The sequence below is a fragment of the Amblyraja radiata genome, chromosome 17 (assembly GCF_010909765.2).
Source record: "Amblyraja radiata isolate CabotCenter1 chromosome 17, sAmbRad1.1.pri, whole genome shotgun sequence".
NCBI lineage: Eukaryota > Metazoa > Chordata > Chondrichthyes > Rajiformes > Rajidae > Amblyraja > Amblyraja radiata.
The window spans coordinates 8,196,133-8,212,780 of NC_045972.1; the positions used below are offsets into that span (position 1 = coordinate 8,196,133).

A 16,648-nucleotide genomic window follows, 5' to 3' on the forward strand; every position below is an offset into this window, starting at 1 on the left:
TTGAATTTTTATTTTTGGTTAAAAAGTATTCTCCAACAAAGAATATTGTATTTCAATACTACAACAACATGCTATTTGAACGTTGGTCCTAAAGGAATGGTGTTACTTTAAAGAATCTTCATGGGCGAGGTTCAATCTGTGTGGGAAGCAACTGCTGACGCTGGTTTACACTGGAGATAGACAAGAAATGCTGGAGTAAATCAGCGGGTCAGGCAGCATCTCTGGAGAAAAGGAATGGGTGACGTTTCGGGTCGAGACCCTTTTTCAGACCACCTGCTCCTTCTCTCCAAGAGATGCTTCCCGTCCCATTGACTTGGCCTCCACAGCCTTCTGTGGCAATGAATTCCGCAGATTCACCACCCTCTGACTAAAGAAATTCTTCCTCCTCCTCTCCTTCCTAAAGGAACACTGAGTTACTCCAGCATGTTGTGTCTATTGGCGGTTGTATCTGTAGACTGGTTCTGGTCATGTATAACCTTACTGGCAGCTTAGACGGCGTCGTTGTGGGTGGACATTTGATCTCTTCAGTGTCACAACAATGATATCAGCAACAATTTACGTCGGGCCCCACCCCAGTACAACCCATGTTGTCTCTTGGGATCTAACATATTGATTCCAGATGTTACAGTGAGATTTGCAAGCGCTCGGTAGCGAGGCGAGAATTGGGTGCAAAATTGTCTCAGTAGTTTGCGTCAGTGCATGGAGAGAGGGGGAGGGGGTTTTCCACGGGAGACGCTGTGCTCTCACCTGCCGACAGGTAAACGCCTGCCCAAAATAGGCAACAAACATCCGGACGGCAGCCAATAGCCGAGGTAGCGATTCGCACCTGGACTGGGAGCAACGCCTCCTGAAGTTGGCGAGGCGTTAAATCTTACTCAGAGGCGGAAGTTGGCAATAAGCCCCAACGCAGGAGAAGCAGAGCGGAGAGAGACGGAGCAATACCGGGGAGAGACTGAGAGCAATACCGGAGAGAGACTGAGAGTAATACCGGAGAGAGACTGAGAGCAATACCGGAGAGAGACGAAGAGCAGGCAATCACTGGCGTTGCAATGAGTAGTAGTTCTACCTTCTCCTTGGGAGTGTTCGCGCTGTTGCTGCTGTTCCAGGTAAGTCCTGGCCGCCGCCGCCCTCAGGTGTGTCCGCCCGCCCGCCCAGCGGGAGAGTTTGGCCGCTGCGATCCCAGATGTAAACTGCGCTCCTTGTCTTTCCCCGTCATCTTATTGATCTCACGGCAATTGGAGTTACTCGAGCGGGGACAGTTGCGGCGAGTGGCGTTGGGTTGGACAAGGGTTGAGTTGGGGGGGACTGGTTGGGAGGTTGTTTCTGTTGTCTAACACCAAGCGGCATCTCCTCCACAGGTCTGGGGCGGCGAGGGTTCACCGCGATGCCCAGGGTTCGCTCAGGACACGTACCTTTTCCACGTGGAGTCTCTGGCGCCGGGTCAAGTCGTCGGCAGAGGTGAGACGGTGGGAGGGTGTCGGGGTGGGGTGGGGGGGTTAACGCGGGAAAGGTGCCCGGCGGCAATTCCAGAGTCTTGCCAGGAAAGGGTGGAGATTACTAGCGGAGTGGACATTGTCTCGGGGGCAGCGCAGCTCCACAGCCGGTAGAGTTGCTGCCCCTCACACCGCCGGAGACTCGGGTTCGAGCCCGACTTCGGCGACTCTCTGTGTGGAGTTTTTTATAATGTCCTCCCCCCCCCCCGTGACCGCGTGGGTTTAGTCCGGGTGCTCCAGATTCCCACCCACCCCACATCCCGAAGGCGTAAATTGGTCTGTGTAAATTGCTCGCGGTGTGTAGGAAAGTGAGATAATGTTGAAATGGTGTGATCGATGGTCGGGGTGGGCCGAAGGGCCTGGTTTCCATGTTGTATATCTGAACTAGACCAGCGATGCTATGATATGAGGGGGGAGGTAGGTGGTGAGGGAGGGATGCGGTGGTGGTTTCCTCACAACGCGCATTCTCCCCCCAAAAAAGCACAGTGAAAATTGGATGGTTAAAAAGGTTGTGGCCATCTGCACCGCGTGTGTGTTTGGGCGGAAACGGCACTTTCGATTATGAAGGTGTGTATGTATTCCTCAGATGCGCCTTGCAGTAAGTCGAGCTGCTCTGTGAATTGCAACTGTGTATTGTCTGTTCCAAATACAAACCACTTGCTACCGTTGAAAAATCTTTGAGTGGTTTTGTGACCTGTTCCTCTACTGTGGTTCCAGTAAAGTTGTGAACAGGTGTGCAGTTATCGAGATAACATTATCATCTTGGGTAGACAGCAACTTTTTGGCCAATTTGTGTTTTCTAAACTAAAAGTTTATAACTACATCAAACAACTATATTCAAAACTTTTTTTAAAAAGTTTTGCTACCTATGTTTTGAACTATTTTCTGTGTTTGATTTTGGATCGATTTTGTACAAAATGGATGCCATCAAATTTCATAAACAGATTCCATTTACCTCAGAAGAGTCTTCTGACAAACGCAGTGTGCCTGTGACTCATAGGAAAGAGTTGGGGGGTTTTAAAATAATGGGTGCTTTTCATTGAAATGGTTTACTTTCCACAGACTGGACTGATGTCCATTGAGCAGTCCTCGTGGAACTAATCCCTGAAACCTTCAGGGGTTTATTATGTAGCCTTCACTGTAGGATCTGGCAAAAATGTGTTTGCATTGGTGTAATAACTGTCACAATAGTGACCGTCATTAAATGCAGCAGTCACTGGGTTTGCAGTTTTGTATTTTCATTGAGTTACATAATTTAAAATATAAAAGATTGGTACTGTTCAACCCTGCAGCATTTTCTCACAAAGACCCGTCATTTATTTATTTGCCTCAGTACTCCACAATTTGAGATTTGTAATAGAAAAAATCACATGTGGTTAAAGTGCACATTGTCAGATTTTAATAAAGGCTGTTTTTATACATTTTGGTTTCACCATGTAGAAATTACAGCAGTGTTTATACATAGTCTCCCCATTTCAGGGCACCGTAATGTTTGGAACACAGCAATGTCATGTAAATGAATGTAGCCGTCTTTAGTATTTTGTTGCATATCCTTTGCATGCAATGACTGCTTGAAATCTGCGATTCATAGACATCACCAGTTGCTGGTGATGCTCTGCCAGGCCTGGATTGCAGACATCTTTAGCTTATGCTTGTTTTGGGGGCTAGTCCCCTTCAGTTTTCTCTTCAACATATAAAAGGCATGCTCAATTGGGTTGAGCCACTCAAGAATTGACCATTTTTTAGCTTTGAAAAACTTGTATGTTTGGAATTATTGTCTTGCTGTAGAATGAACCGCCAGCCAATGAGTTTTGAGGCATTTGTTTGAACTTAAGCGGGTGGGATGTGCCTATACACTTCAGAATTAATTATGCTACTACCATCAGTGGTTGTATCATCAATGAGGATAAGTGAGCCAGTACCTTCAGCAGCCGTACATTCCCAGGCCATAACACCCCCACCACCGTGTTTTACAGATCTTGGGCAGTTCCTTCTCTCCTCCATACTTTGCTCTTGCCATCACTCTGATATGTTAATCTTCGTCTCATCTACAAGACCTTTTCCAGAACTCTGGTTGCTCTTTTAAGTACTTCTTGGCAAACTATAACCTGGCCATCCTATTTTTGCGGTTAACCAGTGGTTAGCGTCTTTCAGTTTAGCCTCTGTATTTCTGTTCATGAAGTCTTCGGCAGACAGTGATCATTGAGAAATTCACACCTGACTCCTGAAGAGTGTTTCTGATCTGTCGAACAGGTGTTTGGAGATTTTTCTTTATTGTAGAGAGAATACTTCTGTCATCATCTGTGGAGGCCTTCCCTGGCCTGCTAGTGCCTTTGCGATTAGCAAGCTCACCAGTGCTCTCTTTCTTCTTAATGATGTTCCAAACAGTTTATTTTGGTTAGCTGATGTCTCTAACAGTTTTATTCTTGTTTCTCAGTCTCATAATGGCTTCTTTGACGTTCATTGGCACAACTTTGATCCTCATGTTGATAAACGGCAATAAAAGTTTCCAAAGGTGATGGAAAGACTGGGTGCTGAACTCTTTTATACCTGCATTAAGAAGGCATTTAAACACACCTGAGCAATTACAAACACCTGTGAATCCCTGTGTCCCAAACATTATGATGCCATGAAGTTCAAGTTCAAATTTTTATTTGGTCACATACACCTTTAGGTGTAGTGAAATTCTTTTTGCCATGCAGCACATAAAAAAAAGAATACAACATGACAGTAATAGATAGTTTCAACATCAAAACATCCCCCCACAATGGTTCCCATTGTGGGGAAAGGCACAAAGTCCAGTCCCATCCCCATGTCCACCCATAGTCGGGCCTCCTTACTCGAGACCGTGGCTTCCGGAGCCGACAGGGCCGCGCCGAATGGAGCTCAACTGGCGATCTCATCAAGAGATCCCAGGCTCCCGATGGAAAGTTCAGCGCCACCTCCCGCAGCCGCTCCACAGACCCGCAGCTCCGCAACGGACCCAGCTCCAGTTACCGGAGTTTCAGCGAAGTCACCGCCAGCCCCGCAATGGCGCTCCAGCACTGCACCGCCGTCCTCCGACCCGCAGCTCCGGTGCCGGTGCCGCCGCCGATGCCGAAGCTCCAGGCGGTCCCCCCAGGAGACGCCGCTCCAGGCCCGCTGGTAGGCCGCGGGGACGGGTCGAAGCTGCAGCCCGGAGAAAAGCTGCATCTCCGACCAGGTAGGGACCCTGAAAATTAGTTTCCCCCCCCCCCCCCCCCCCTCCCCCACACATAAAAAAGCTAGAACTCCTCAAAACAAAACACTAAACTAACTAAAAATAAGAAAAAGAGATGAAAAAAAACAGACAGCTGCAGGCTAGGCAGCCATACCCCCTACAGGACGGCGCCAACTGGGGGACTATGTATAAACACAGCTGTAATTTCTACATGGTGAAACCAAAATGTATTAAAATGGCCTTTATTAAAATCTGACCATGTGCAGTTTAACCACATGTGATTTCCCCCCCCCTTTTTTTTTTCTATTACATATCTCAAATTGTGGATTACTGAGGCAAATAAATAAATTATGGAATTAGATAATTAAATAATGTCCAAACACCATGCCTGTTCTTTTCCCAAACATTACGGAGGGCACAGAACATAATTTAAATACAAAGGTTTGATACAGTTCAACCCTGCAGCATTTTCTTAGATGGTAACATTCCACTGAGGTTTACTTGATATGCAAGGATATGTTTGAAATGTTCCATTATACTTTATTCACTCGTGATAGTACAAAGGGACCAATAAAATAGTTCATCGTCAAGGGTTTTTTCTTGTGTGAGGTGAAGTTTTATTTGCCAGGAAGGAATTAGATAATTAAATAATGTCCAAACACCATGCCTGTTCTTTTCCTCCCTCCTCCCCACCCAGCCTCTTGCCACCATTTTAAACATATTTTCCATATAGTCATGCTGTCACTTTTAAATAGGATAATGAGGAGCAGCATAAAGAGAAACATCATTCCTTATAGCATTAGAACAATGTATACTTTCTTTCAAGTAATCGCCTCCGACCCATTAAGCTTCATGGCCACCACCTCTACTGTGCCATTTCTATAAATCTCAGACATGGAATGTGTTGATGTATAGAAATTGACTACATCAACACGGAAAGTCATGGTTTATTTTCATCGCCCTATGAATTGAATGAGTGAATTGCCAGGGCAGTAATTAAGTTTCACATGACTTGTGACACATGCCTATCTAATAATGACAACATTGTTGTGGTGTTCTTTTCTGTAACCCTTCCAGCTGATCAGTTACAATCACATATCAACAACAACCGTAGCCTTTTGGTTTGGGGCTTGTTTTATTTTTCATCTCTACTTCAGCCCTGTTTATTTTGCAATCTATTGATTAAGAGATCAGAAAAGTCACCACTCCTCTGTTTTGAAGTCTTTGACATCCATTTAAAACAAATTAACTTTGAGTCAGGAACTTTTTTATAAGACTGCACCTCGTATGAAAATGGTTTGTCAGAGATGGATACTGTGAAGCGTAAAAAAAAAAAATGATTTGGTGAAATGAAATCATAATTTTTTTAATTTTATTTTGGAGAAGTGTGTGTAATGAAGAGTTCAAAAGGGAACTGCAGATGCTGGAATATCGAAGGTACACAAAATTGCTGGAGGAACTCAGCGGGTGCAGCAGCATCTATGGAGCGAAGGAAATAGGCGACGTTTCGGGCCGAAACCCTTCTTCAGACTGATAGGGGGTGGGGAAAGAAAGAAGGACAAAGGGAGGAGGAGGAGGAGCCCGAGGGCGGGCGGATGGGAGGAGACAGCTAGAGGGTGAAGGAAGGGGGGGGGGGGAGGGGACAGCACGGGCTAGCCAAATTGGGAGAATTCAATGTTGATGCCAAGGGGACGCAAGGTGGGGTCCTTGCGTCCCCTTGGCATCAACATTGAATTCTCCCAATTTGGCTAGCCCGTGCTGTCCCCCCCCCCCCTCCCCTTCCTTCACCCTCTAGCTGTCTCCTCCCATCCGCCCGCCCTCGGGCTCCTCCTCCTCCTCCCTTTGTCCTTCTTTCTTTCCCCACCCCCTATCAGTCTGAAGAAGGGTTTCGGCCCGAAACGTCGCCTATTTCCTTCGCTCCATAGATGCTGCTGCACCCGCTGAGTTCCTCCAGCAATTTTGTGTACCTTGTAATGAAGAGTTACTAGGTTGTCATCTCGTATGGCAAAAATGCAGATAGTTGGAATGCTGGAAAATTGTATCTGTTCAAAGGCTTGTGTAAGGTTGATAGAACTCGATTGTTTAGTTTTTGGTTCAGGAATGATAAAAGAGCAGAGAAAGATGTAACTTGAATTTGCTTCCAGGGTTAGATGTACCTCAGCCATGGTCAATGTTCACAGTTAAATTTGAATGGAGAGCTAGGGGATACATAAGGAACTGCGGAAATGTAAATAAAACCATGTCTAAGATGGAACCATGGATTTATTATGTTGATTAGTGTTTCATTTATCGTGTTTGTACATGTTGGCTGGGCTCTTAACATAAGCTGGTTTGAAATCGAGGAACTGCTGGTGATCAGAGGCTGGTGGAAATACCCTGTAGGTTAGTGAGCACTGCCTGAGAAGCAGTTAATGATTTAGCTTCCAGAAAGTATTTTTAAATGTTAAACCTTCAATGGGAGTGCTGTACACTGATGTTTTACACGTATTTGACTTTCCTCAAGTATAAATTTTGACCTTTTGTGCAGTGAATTCAAAATGTAGGCAGTGTGTCATGTTACATTCATAGCCAAACTATACACACAATGAACTTTGTTCTTTTCCACCCCTTCCTGGCAAATAAACAAATTGAATTTGCAAACGCTGTAAACATTTAATTGGTCAGGTAGTATCTATCGAAGGTGAAGCAGAGATTCAATTGGAATTCAATTCAATTCATTCAATTCAACTTTAATGTCATTGCACAAATACTGAGTATGGGTACAACGAAATGCAGTTTTGCGTCAGTCCGTAGTAGTAGTGCATATAGAAATTTAAAAAAAAGAAGATACAGAATAATCAAAAATACAGAATAATTAAACAATGGGGACGGAGGGACCGGAGGAATCTATCGGCGGGACTCCGAGTTCAGCAATGCGATGGTATGATTGTAGAAGCTGTTCCTCATCCTGCTGGTACGAGACCTGAGGCTCCTGTACCGTCTCCCTGATGGAAGGAGGGCAAACAGTCCATGGTTGGGGTGGGAGGGGTCTTTAATGATCTTCCCAGCCCGTCTCAGACACCGTTTCCGGTGGAGGGCATCCATGGCAGGGAGCGGGGCACCGATGATGTGCTGCTCGGTTTTCACCACCCGTTGTAGTGCCTTCCTGTCCGCAACAGTGCAGCTGCTGTACCATACCGTGAAGCAGGTGGTCAGGATGCTCTCGATGGTACAGCGGTAGAAGTTGGTCAGTATCTGGGGGGACAGGTGGGCTTTCTTGAGCCTCCTCAGGAAGTAAAGGCGCTGCTGTGCCTTTTTGATCAGCTTGGAGGTGTTGAGGGACCAGGACAAATCCTCCGAGATATGTACCCCGAGGAATTTGTAGCTGGAGACGCGCTCCACCTCAGTCCCGTTTATATGGATGGGGGTATGACTGCCTCCTCTGACCTTCCTGAAGTCGACAATAATTTCCTTCGTCTTCTTGGAGTTGAGGACGAGGTTATTGTTGGCACACCAGGTTGTCAGGTGCTGGACCTCCTCTCTGCAGGCTGACTCATCGTTGTCACTGATCAGTCCTACCACCGTGGTGTCGTCAGCAAACTTAATGATGGCATTGGATCCGTACTTAGGGATGCAGTCGTGGGTGAAGAGGGAGTAGAGGAGAGGGCTGAGCACACAGCCCTGTGGTATGCCGGTGTTCAGTGTTATAGTGGAGGAGGTGAGGTTGTTGACCCTAACAGACTGTGGTCTGTTGGTGAGGAAATCCAGTGCTTTTGGTTGATAAAAGGACACAAGGTGCTGGAGTAACTCAGCAGGTCAGACAGCATCTCTGGAGAACATGAATGAGTATTGACATATTTCATGTCCATACCCTTCCACCCAAAGATCATCTATGATCTTTGCTTCTACCTATCCACGTTCTCCAGAGATGTTGCCTGACCTGCTGAGTGACTCCAGCACTTTTTGTCTTTTTGTGTATTAACCAGCATCTGCAGTTCTTTGTTTCTACTTCTTCTGATTCATCTTTGATCTGAAATGTTAACTCTGCTTCACCTTCTATAGACACTACCTGACCAATTAAATGTTTATTGCATTTGCTAATTCAAGAATTTGTTTATTCATCATCAGGGAGGAGTGGCAAAGAACAAAGTTCATATTGTGTATGACTTTGCTATGAATGTAATGTGATACACTAACTACATTTTGAATCTTCTGCCCAAGTGGTTAAAATTTAAACTTTGGGAAAGTAAAACACAGCGTTGGTTTTTGTAAGGAATTGTGTCATTAGTTTAACAGGTCAAAATTATCACAATCCATTATGCTTTCAGTATTACTGGCAAATCTGCTTGTTTATTTTCTGCACAATTACTTAATTGACCCAGTACCAATTGACTGAACTTAATTTAATGCAAATCTTACCTACCGATAAGTTTAACATGCTTAAATTATTTGATACAAGAGTCCAGGCAAAGGTGTTTAATTGTCAGATGTACCAACAATGGAACAATGAAATTCTTAATTTCAGATGCATAAAAGGCCTGTAAAAGCTATACATAGATAATATATAACACAAAGATCAATAAATTAGAAGCCCCAATAAAAAAAGACTGTAGTCCTCAGTGCAACCAAAGACAGTTCATAGTTGAGATTGGTGCTGTGGCAGCTTTGACAGTCCGGAGTCGCCTTCCAGTGGGAAGTGCTTCAAAGAGTTTGTGGCCAGTGTGAGAGGGTGATCTTACCCGCAGTGTACGGTTCGTCGATGGGGGGGGAAGGTGACACCATCATGCCAGCTGTGTGACTTCCTGTCTGTAAGCAGATTCCTCCCCATCCTGGATCAGACCAACCAGAGTTGTGTCATCTGCAAACTTGAGAATCTTGTATAGAGGGGAGCCCCAATTGGGTTTACACTCCCATGACCCTGATGCCCACAGAAGAACCCTGCAGATTCTGAATCTGATAGTCAGTCGATATGGCTTGATACGGTTATCATTTTCAGAAAGGTTTTCTTTAAAATAATAACATCTAAACCATAAAATTGGAAGATATGATTACAGTAGCTGCTAGTTTCCATATTGTATGATTCTTGTGAATTATGTCTAGGAAATTTGCTTCCATTCCTTTGGTGCCAATACATTGTTTGCAGTAAACTTGCATCCATTTTGGATTATCGGAAGACTTTTATTGATGATGGTCTTTTTCACAGTGTGGTGTTCCTTGTGATATCGAGGTCTATTCTCATTCTCGGATCAGTCCTGTCATTTCCCTGCAAAGTATCCCCTCACCTATGCCTACTTAACAACCAGTTTCTACCCCTTTCAATGAGCCACCAATTGTCCACACTAGGGGCAATTTACAGTACCCAATTGATGTAACTTACTGCACATCAATGTGGGAGAAAACCGCAGCACTTGGGGAGAGCATACAAACTCCACAAAGATAGTACTGCTGATCAAAATCAAATGGAGCCCCTAGGCGGTTGCACTATCTGCAGCATTGCTGAGCTGCCCTGTACACTTTGTTGTGTATTTATAGTTCAAAGAACACTTCTGCTCTTGTTTTAAAGAGTACCATTCTTGTTTTAAGTCATTTGCTCCCTGTGCCAAAGTAGAAACGAGAGCATCTGGGTTATAGCAGTGGTGTTGCCACTTTTGTTAAACTGGGAAACCATATCCCTAACAAATGACATGCACGGTGACTAATCCATCGCTAAGACAGATGGCACAATGGGCTAAGTGTTCGGCTGGCAACCGGAAGGTAGCCGGTTCGAATCCCGCTTGGAGTGCATACTGTCGTTGTGTCCTTGGGCAAGACACTTCACCCACCTTTGCCTGTGTGTGAATGTGTGTGAGTGATTGGTGGTGGTCGGAGGGGCCGTAGGCGCAGATTGGCAGCCACGCTTCCGTCAGTCTGCCCCAGGGCAGCTGTGGCTACAGAAGTAGCTTACCACCACCGAGTGTGACTGAGGAGTGAATGAATAATGCGATGTAAAGCGCCTTGAGTATTAGAAAGGCGCTATATAAATCCCATCCATTATTATTATTATTATTATTATTAAAATCCACAACGTTCCCATTTGCAACCTAGAAACAGTTCCCCTCATCTGTCATTGCATTGAGGCCCAGTTTCAATTTCTTGAATTGTGTTACAATGAAAGTGAAAAGATACCTACTATAGGCTATTCCTACTGGAGTAATACAGTACTTATACTTAATACAAGTTTGAGTAGTTTTTGTATGTAATGTAGGTCCAATGCATATTTGCAAAGTTTAGAGATGTACAGGGCAAGTTTTTTTTTAGTTTTTTTCCCCCTTCATGCAGAGTGGTTGATGTCTGGAATATGCTGTCAGGGATGGTGGAGTCAGATGTAATAGTGGCATTTAGGAGGCCTTTAGATAGACAATGGGCATTGGGAGATATGGATCATATGCAGGCAGAGGAGATTAATTTAATTTGCCGTCATGTTTGCTGAGGACATTTTAGGCCAAAGGGCCTGTTCCTGTGCTTGTTGCGAGGGCTTTGAAGGCAATACATAAAGATTTGTAAGGCTAGGACACTTCGTAGCTGACAAGTTGTGGAGAAAAAGAATAAAGAACAAAATATTTAGTTTGGGTATTTTTTGTTTAACTTGTTTATTTAATTGAAGTGCTTACTTCTCTAGAAACGTTAATATCTAGGTGTGTAAATGGTCAAACTAATGTACTCAGCGGGTAAGGCAGCATCCCTGGAGAGAAGGCACAATGACCTTTTTTCTGCGGAGATCCTTCAGCCTGAGTCACGGGAGAGGGAGTCTAGAGATATGGAAGGGTAATGTGTGAAAATGACAGTTCAACGTTTGTGATGATGGGGAAATGTAGAAAGGTTCATTGTTAGCTGAGGGGAGGTGACAAGGAGGCATCCGATCAGTAAAATGATTTGGAAGGACAGTGAAACACTGGAGAACTAGGGCGAGGGAGGGATGGAGAGAGGTAAAGCAAGGGTTACTTGAAATTGGAGAAATCAATATTCAGACTGCAGGTTTGTAAACCACACCTGTCTGGCTAGATGTGGGTGAAACTGTAGGAAGAGGAGATGACAATTTCTATGTGAAAGGGCAAACCTGATTTCATATTTTGAGAAGCTCCATTGAAGTCTGCCCCTATGGGGATGTCAAGTCAACCAAATCAACTTTATTTGTCACCTACACATACAAGGTGTACAGTGAAATGAAAGTGGCAAAGCCTGCGGGCGGGATTGTGCAAAACAACAGAATGTGGATCACTCCTCATTCCTGGTTGTTTATCAGTATGAGAGCAAAGGCACCAACCACTGCTATGAAAGCCGACTTGTGATATCGTCCCCAGAGCACTCGATTTCTCTTGACAGGAACAAATTCAAAGAGGTAGAGCATTACATGTGGGAAATGCTGGGTTGGATAACATAAGCTGCTTGTGTCAAAAGAGAACTGCATCCTGTGTTTTGAGTCTCTTGCTGTTGACTTTTGGGTCTTCACCTGTGAATAGGCGTAACAAAGAGGAAAGTAAGCTTTCGCTCCAGCATTGTCAGTATTTATACTGCGTTGCTATTTATTTTCCTGTGTTCCTCTGTTGGTTAAACATTGGCAGTTCATGTTGCAGAATTCATGAACTGCTACCCAGCTCTTCCCTATTTCTGAGAATAGTGACTTATTGGAATCGATCAAACTCACTCGACCCCTATTAGACTGAATGTCACTAGTGGTTCCTGACTAGATAACTAACCCAATTCAATTAGTTTTGGTTTTGAGGGTTGTATATGAGCGCATGGATTTTTCTGGCTGTGCTGCAGATTCCTCTGATCCTGGGCGTGTTTGGGCTGGAATGTGGTGCTGGAGTAACTGAACACCCGAGGCTGTGAAACCAGTTTCGGCAGTTGCAGAAACAGGGCGAGGCAAAATGATTACAGTCTACCTTTTTTGTGCCTGTGGGTTTAATAACACATTTGTGGTTGTAGCAAGGATTTACATTTAAGAACGCTGTTATAATGGTGAATGTGTAGAGAATATATTCTATTGATTCATGTTTTGTCAGGTGGCATGCCTTTAAGGTGAATTACATTCGACTCTTCAGATCTATATCCACCGTGTTGCTGGTCTGGATACACATCTTTTAGTGTGTGTGTGTGTGTATTTTCCTTCTACATTCTTGCCTGTTCTGCAGGGGTATTCCTAGAATAGATGCCCCACCACAGTGTGTTCTTCTTGGATAGTCCCATGGAATGCATTCCTTACTTCCTTTTTTTGTTTGTTCAGTATTGAAGCAGTCTTGATTTCCCCTCCCATTGCCCCAAAGAGGAAGAGACTGGAGACTGCAGGTGCTGAAATCTTAGAGCAGAAATTCGACTGCTGCAGTGCTGGTGTCGGGAGGCCTTGACTGCGGTCTGAGGAAGGGCCTTGACCCAAAGCGCCACGTGACCAGTTCCCTTCACATATGTTGCCTGCCCTGCTGCTTTCCTCTAGCAGTTAGATATGAGGAACTGCAGTTTTGTCCATTTTTGCACTTGTTGGAGGCAACTTTGGTATGGGGCAAAGACAGAGTTGAAATGGGGTAACTTAGTGGTAGCTATGCAGATTAGTTCACAAAGAAATACCGGTGTTCTGATCCTATTATATTAATTGGTACAAGCATTGCTTGGAATAAAAGGTGGTGCTGGTTTAGATTAAGAAAAACCTGATGCAAATAGATGGTGATGAGAGGCCTGATGTTGTTACAAAATGTTGTTGGTTTTGAAATCTATCTATATGGGCTGTTCTGGACAAATTTGGTTTTGGAACGAACTTTATTTCATGGATCAGGTTACTATACTCTCATCCCACAGCCTCAGTTCAAACTAATTCCCAGTTGTCCAAGTCGTTCGACTTGCATCGTGGAACCCACCAGGGGTGTCCTCTGAGCCCCATGCTTTTTGACTTGGCTATTGAACCACTTGCCATGACCTTTCGCAGCTGTGAGGACAGAGCCGGTATTTGGAGGGGCAGTACACAGCATAAGGTCTCACTATATGCTGATGACTGTTTGCTTGTTGTCTCAAACCCAGGCACCTCTCTGCATTCTGCTATGCCACTGCTCAATAATTTTGGTCAATTTTCAGGTTATAAGATAAATCTTGGAAAAAGCAAACTGTTTCCCATTAACTATGAAGTACAACCCTCGGATCTTACCAACTTGCCATTCATAATTGGGAAAAAAACAAGCTCTCATACTTGGGCATTTCAGTTACGAGGAAATACAAGGATCTTTTCAAAGAGAATGTTATCATTCTGTTAAACCAGGTCAAACAGACGCGAACACAGTGGTCACCCTTGTCAATGTCACTTGTCGGCCGGATAAATTCAATCAAAATGACCATTTTACCAAAGTGAAATCAGTACAAATTATTTGAGAAAATCATTCTTCTGAATTATTTTTGGGCTCATTGTTCCAAATGTTGTGTGGACATGGAACTCTTTACGTAGACAGAATTCAGATGAGGAGGGGGGGGGGGAGGGACATAATATAAGAATGTACTAGTAGAGGTGGATCATTCAGCTTCTCTGCTGTTGAATCACGTGTTGGATGAACTCTTACATCTATGCTAATTTCTTACACTATCCCCCTCTGCTTCAATTCCTCTAATATTCAAAAAATCTATTGACCAATATTAAATGCAATCAATGAATGCACCTCCACAACCCCCTGGGGTAAAACATTCTAACCATTCACTCCTTTTTGAGTGAAGCAGTTTCTCTACTCTGAAAGGCACACAAAAATGCTGGAGAAACTCAGCGGGTGCAGCAGCATCTATGGAGCGAAGGAAATAGGCAACGTTTCGGCCCGATACGTTGCCTATTTCCTTCGCTCCATAGGTGCTGCTGCACCCGCTGAGTTTCTCCAGCATTTTTGTGTACCTTCGATTTTCCAGCATCTGCAGTTCCTTCTTAAACACTTTCTCTACTCTGAAACATGATTCCTCTAACTTCAAATTTGTTTGAGACCATTGTCCTCAATTTTAGACTTCACATTGAAGAGGAGCATCTTCCCAGTATCTCCTCTGTTAAGCCCTCCGAGGGATTTTGTATTTGTCACCTACTGTTCATTCTATTAAACTCTGAATAATTGCCTTGGCCTCAACATCCACCACCCCAGGACTCTGCCTGATGAATCTTTCCTTTATTCCTTCCAAAACCAGTCAATGCTCCAACACCTGAATTGGATGCCAAAACAGATGAGGTTTTGAATTATCATGGCAGCTTTAATGATTCAGCATTTGGGCATGACATGCAATTTGTCAGTCCAACAGAACTGAGTTACTGTGCTTGTTTTTCTGATGTCCTTCCTGTACAAGCAACTTGCTTGACATTATGGCTATTGAGTTCACATGGTATTCACCATTTTCTATTCACCTTGATGTGGTGAAAGAGTGGGTGTCTTTCGTGAGTTATTATTTGGCAATTATGCTTCATTTCTGGTGAGGTTAGAATAATAGCATGCCAAGCCTCGGATACCAGATCAAGAAACACCAAAGTAGAAGGATCAGAATGCAACAAAGGAAATCCCCTTTAATGATCTTTTTGATTGCATGCCAGGTGTTTTTTGATGTGTAATAACAAATGGCGACATGCCAAGGTCATAATTCTTGTTGTATAGTCATAAACTCTTACAGCATAGAAGCATGCCGGGAAGCCAACTCATTTGTGCTGTCCAACATGCCCCATCTGAACTCATTTGTCTGTGTTTGGCCCTTGTCTTAAATCTTTCCATTCAATGAACATGTTGTTTAAATGCTATTGTACCCGCTTCAACTACCACCTTTGGAAGTCTGTTCCATGTACCCTTGTCCTTGTGTAGGGGGACAAAAAAGTTGCCCCTAAGGTTCATATTAAATTCTTCCCCTCTTAACTTACACCCTAGTTCTTTCTTTCCCCTACCCCGGTGGGAAAAGTCTCTGTACATTAACCCTATCTTTTCCCCTTATGATTCTATACAGCTCTAAGGATCATCTATTCATCCATGTACTTGTACTCTTAGATCCATCCCTCTGTTCTACAACACCCCTCAGGGCCTGTTGTTCACTGTGAAGATACTGTCCTGGTTTGACTTCCCAAATTCAACATCGCTCACTTATGTGAATTCAAATCCATTATCCATTCCTCATCAGTGCATCTGCTCAGGTTATGAACCTGCTGTAATTCTTGGTGACCAACTTCACTGACGATACCACCTATTCTAGTGTTATCTGCAAACTTACTAATCGTGCCTAGTGTGTTCTCATCAAAATCATTGATATAAATGACAAGCAGCAATGGGGCCAGCACTGATCTCTGAGGCACGCTATTTGTCATGGACTTCTAAAAAAACCTTTATCTACACCCTCTGCTTCCCACCTTAAGCTAATTCTGGATTCACAGCTCTCCCTGACTCCCATTCAATCTAACCTTCCTGAGTAGCCTAACATGCGGAACCATATCACATTGCTGAAGTCCATATGGACTATGTTAACAACCCTGCTCTCAGCAACCTCCTTGGTTGCACTACATCACAAAAGCACAATCAAATTTGAGACATAATCTCCCATGCACAAAACCATGCTGACCATCTCTGATCACCCCTGTTTTTCCAAATGCATGTATATTCTCTCAATCCTCTAGTAATCTTCCTACTATAGCTGTTAGGCTTGCTGGCCAATAGTTCCCAGGTTTTTTCTTTGCTGTCCTTCTTAAATGGATGCAAAACATTAGCCACCTTCCAGTATTCTAGCACCTCACTTGCTTGATCCATATCTCCAACAGGGCTCTTAGAATATCTTCCCTCACTTCCCACAGTGCCCTCTGATATATTTGATCAAGTCAGAGAGACTTGCAGTGCATTCAGAAAGTATTCAGACCCCTTCACTTTTCCACATTTTGTTACGTTACGCTAGTGAAGATGCAATAAATTGGGGACGGTAGTCCTGTAATGTTGCAGGTGTGGATGTCTTTGTCATC

The 16,648-nt window shown here is 44.0% G+C and overlaps 1 protein-coding gene across 1 annotated transcript in view; it reads left to right on the forward strand.

The window, feature by feature from the left end:
* The first annotated feature begins 798 nt into the window (after positions 1 to 798).
* Positions 799 to 16,648, forward strand: part of LOC116982459 (B-cadherin-like) — a 40,060-nt gene continuing 24,210 nt past the window's right edge. The window contains exons 1-2 of the mRNA XM_033035693.1: positions 799 to 1,106; positions 1,359 to 1,458. Coding sequence (XP_032891584.1) covers positions 1,050 to 1,106; positions 1,359 to 1,458 — 157 coding nt within the window. The 5' untranslated portion in view covers positions 799 to 1,049. The remainder of the gene's footprint in view (positions 1,107 to 1,358; positions 1,459 to 16,648) is intronic.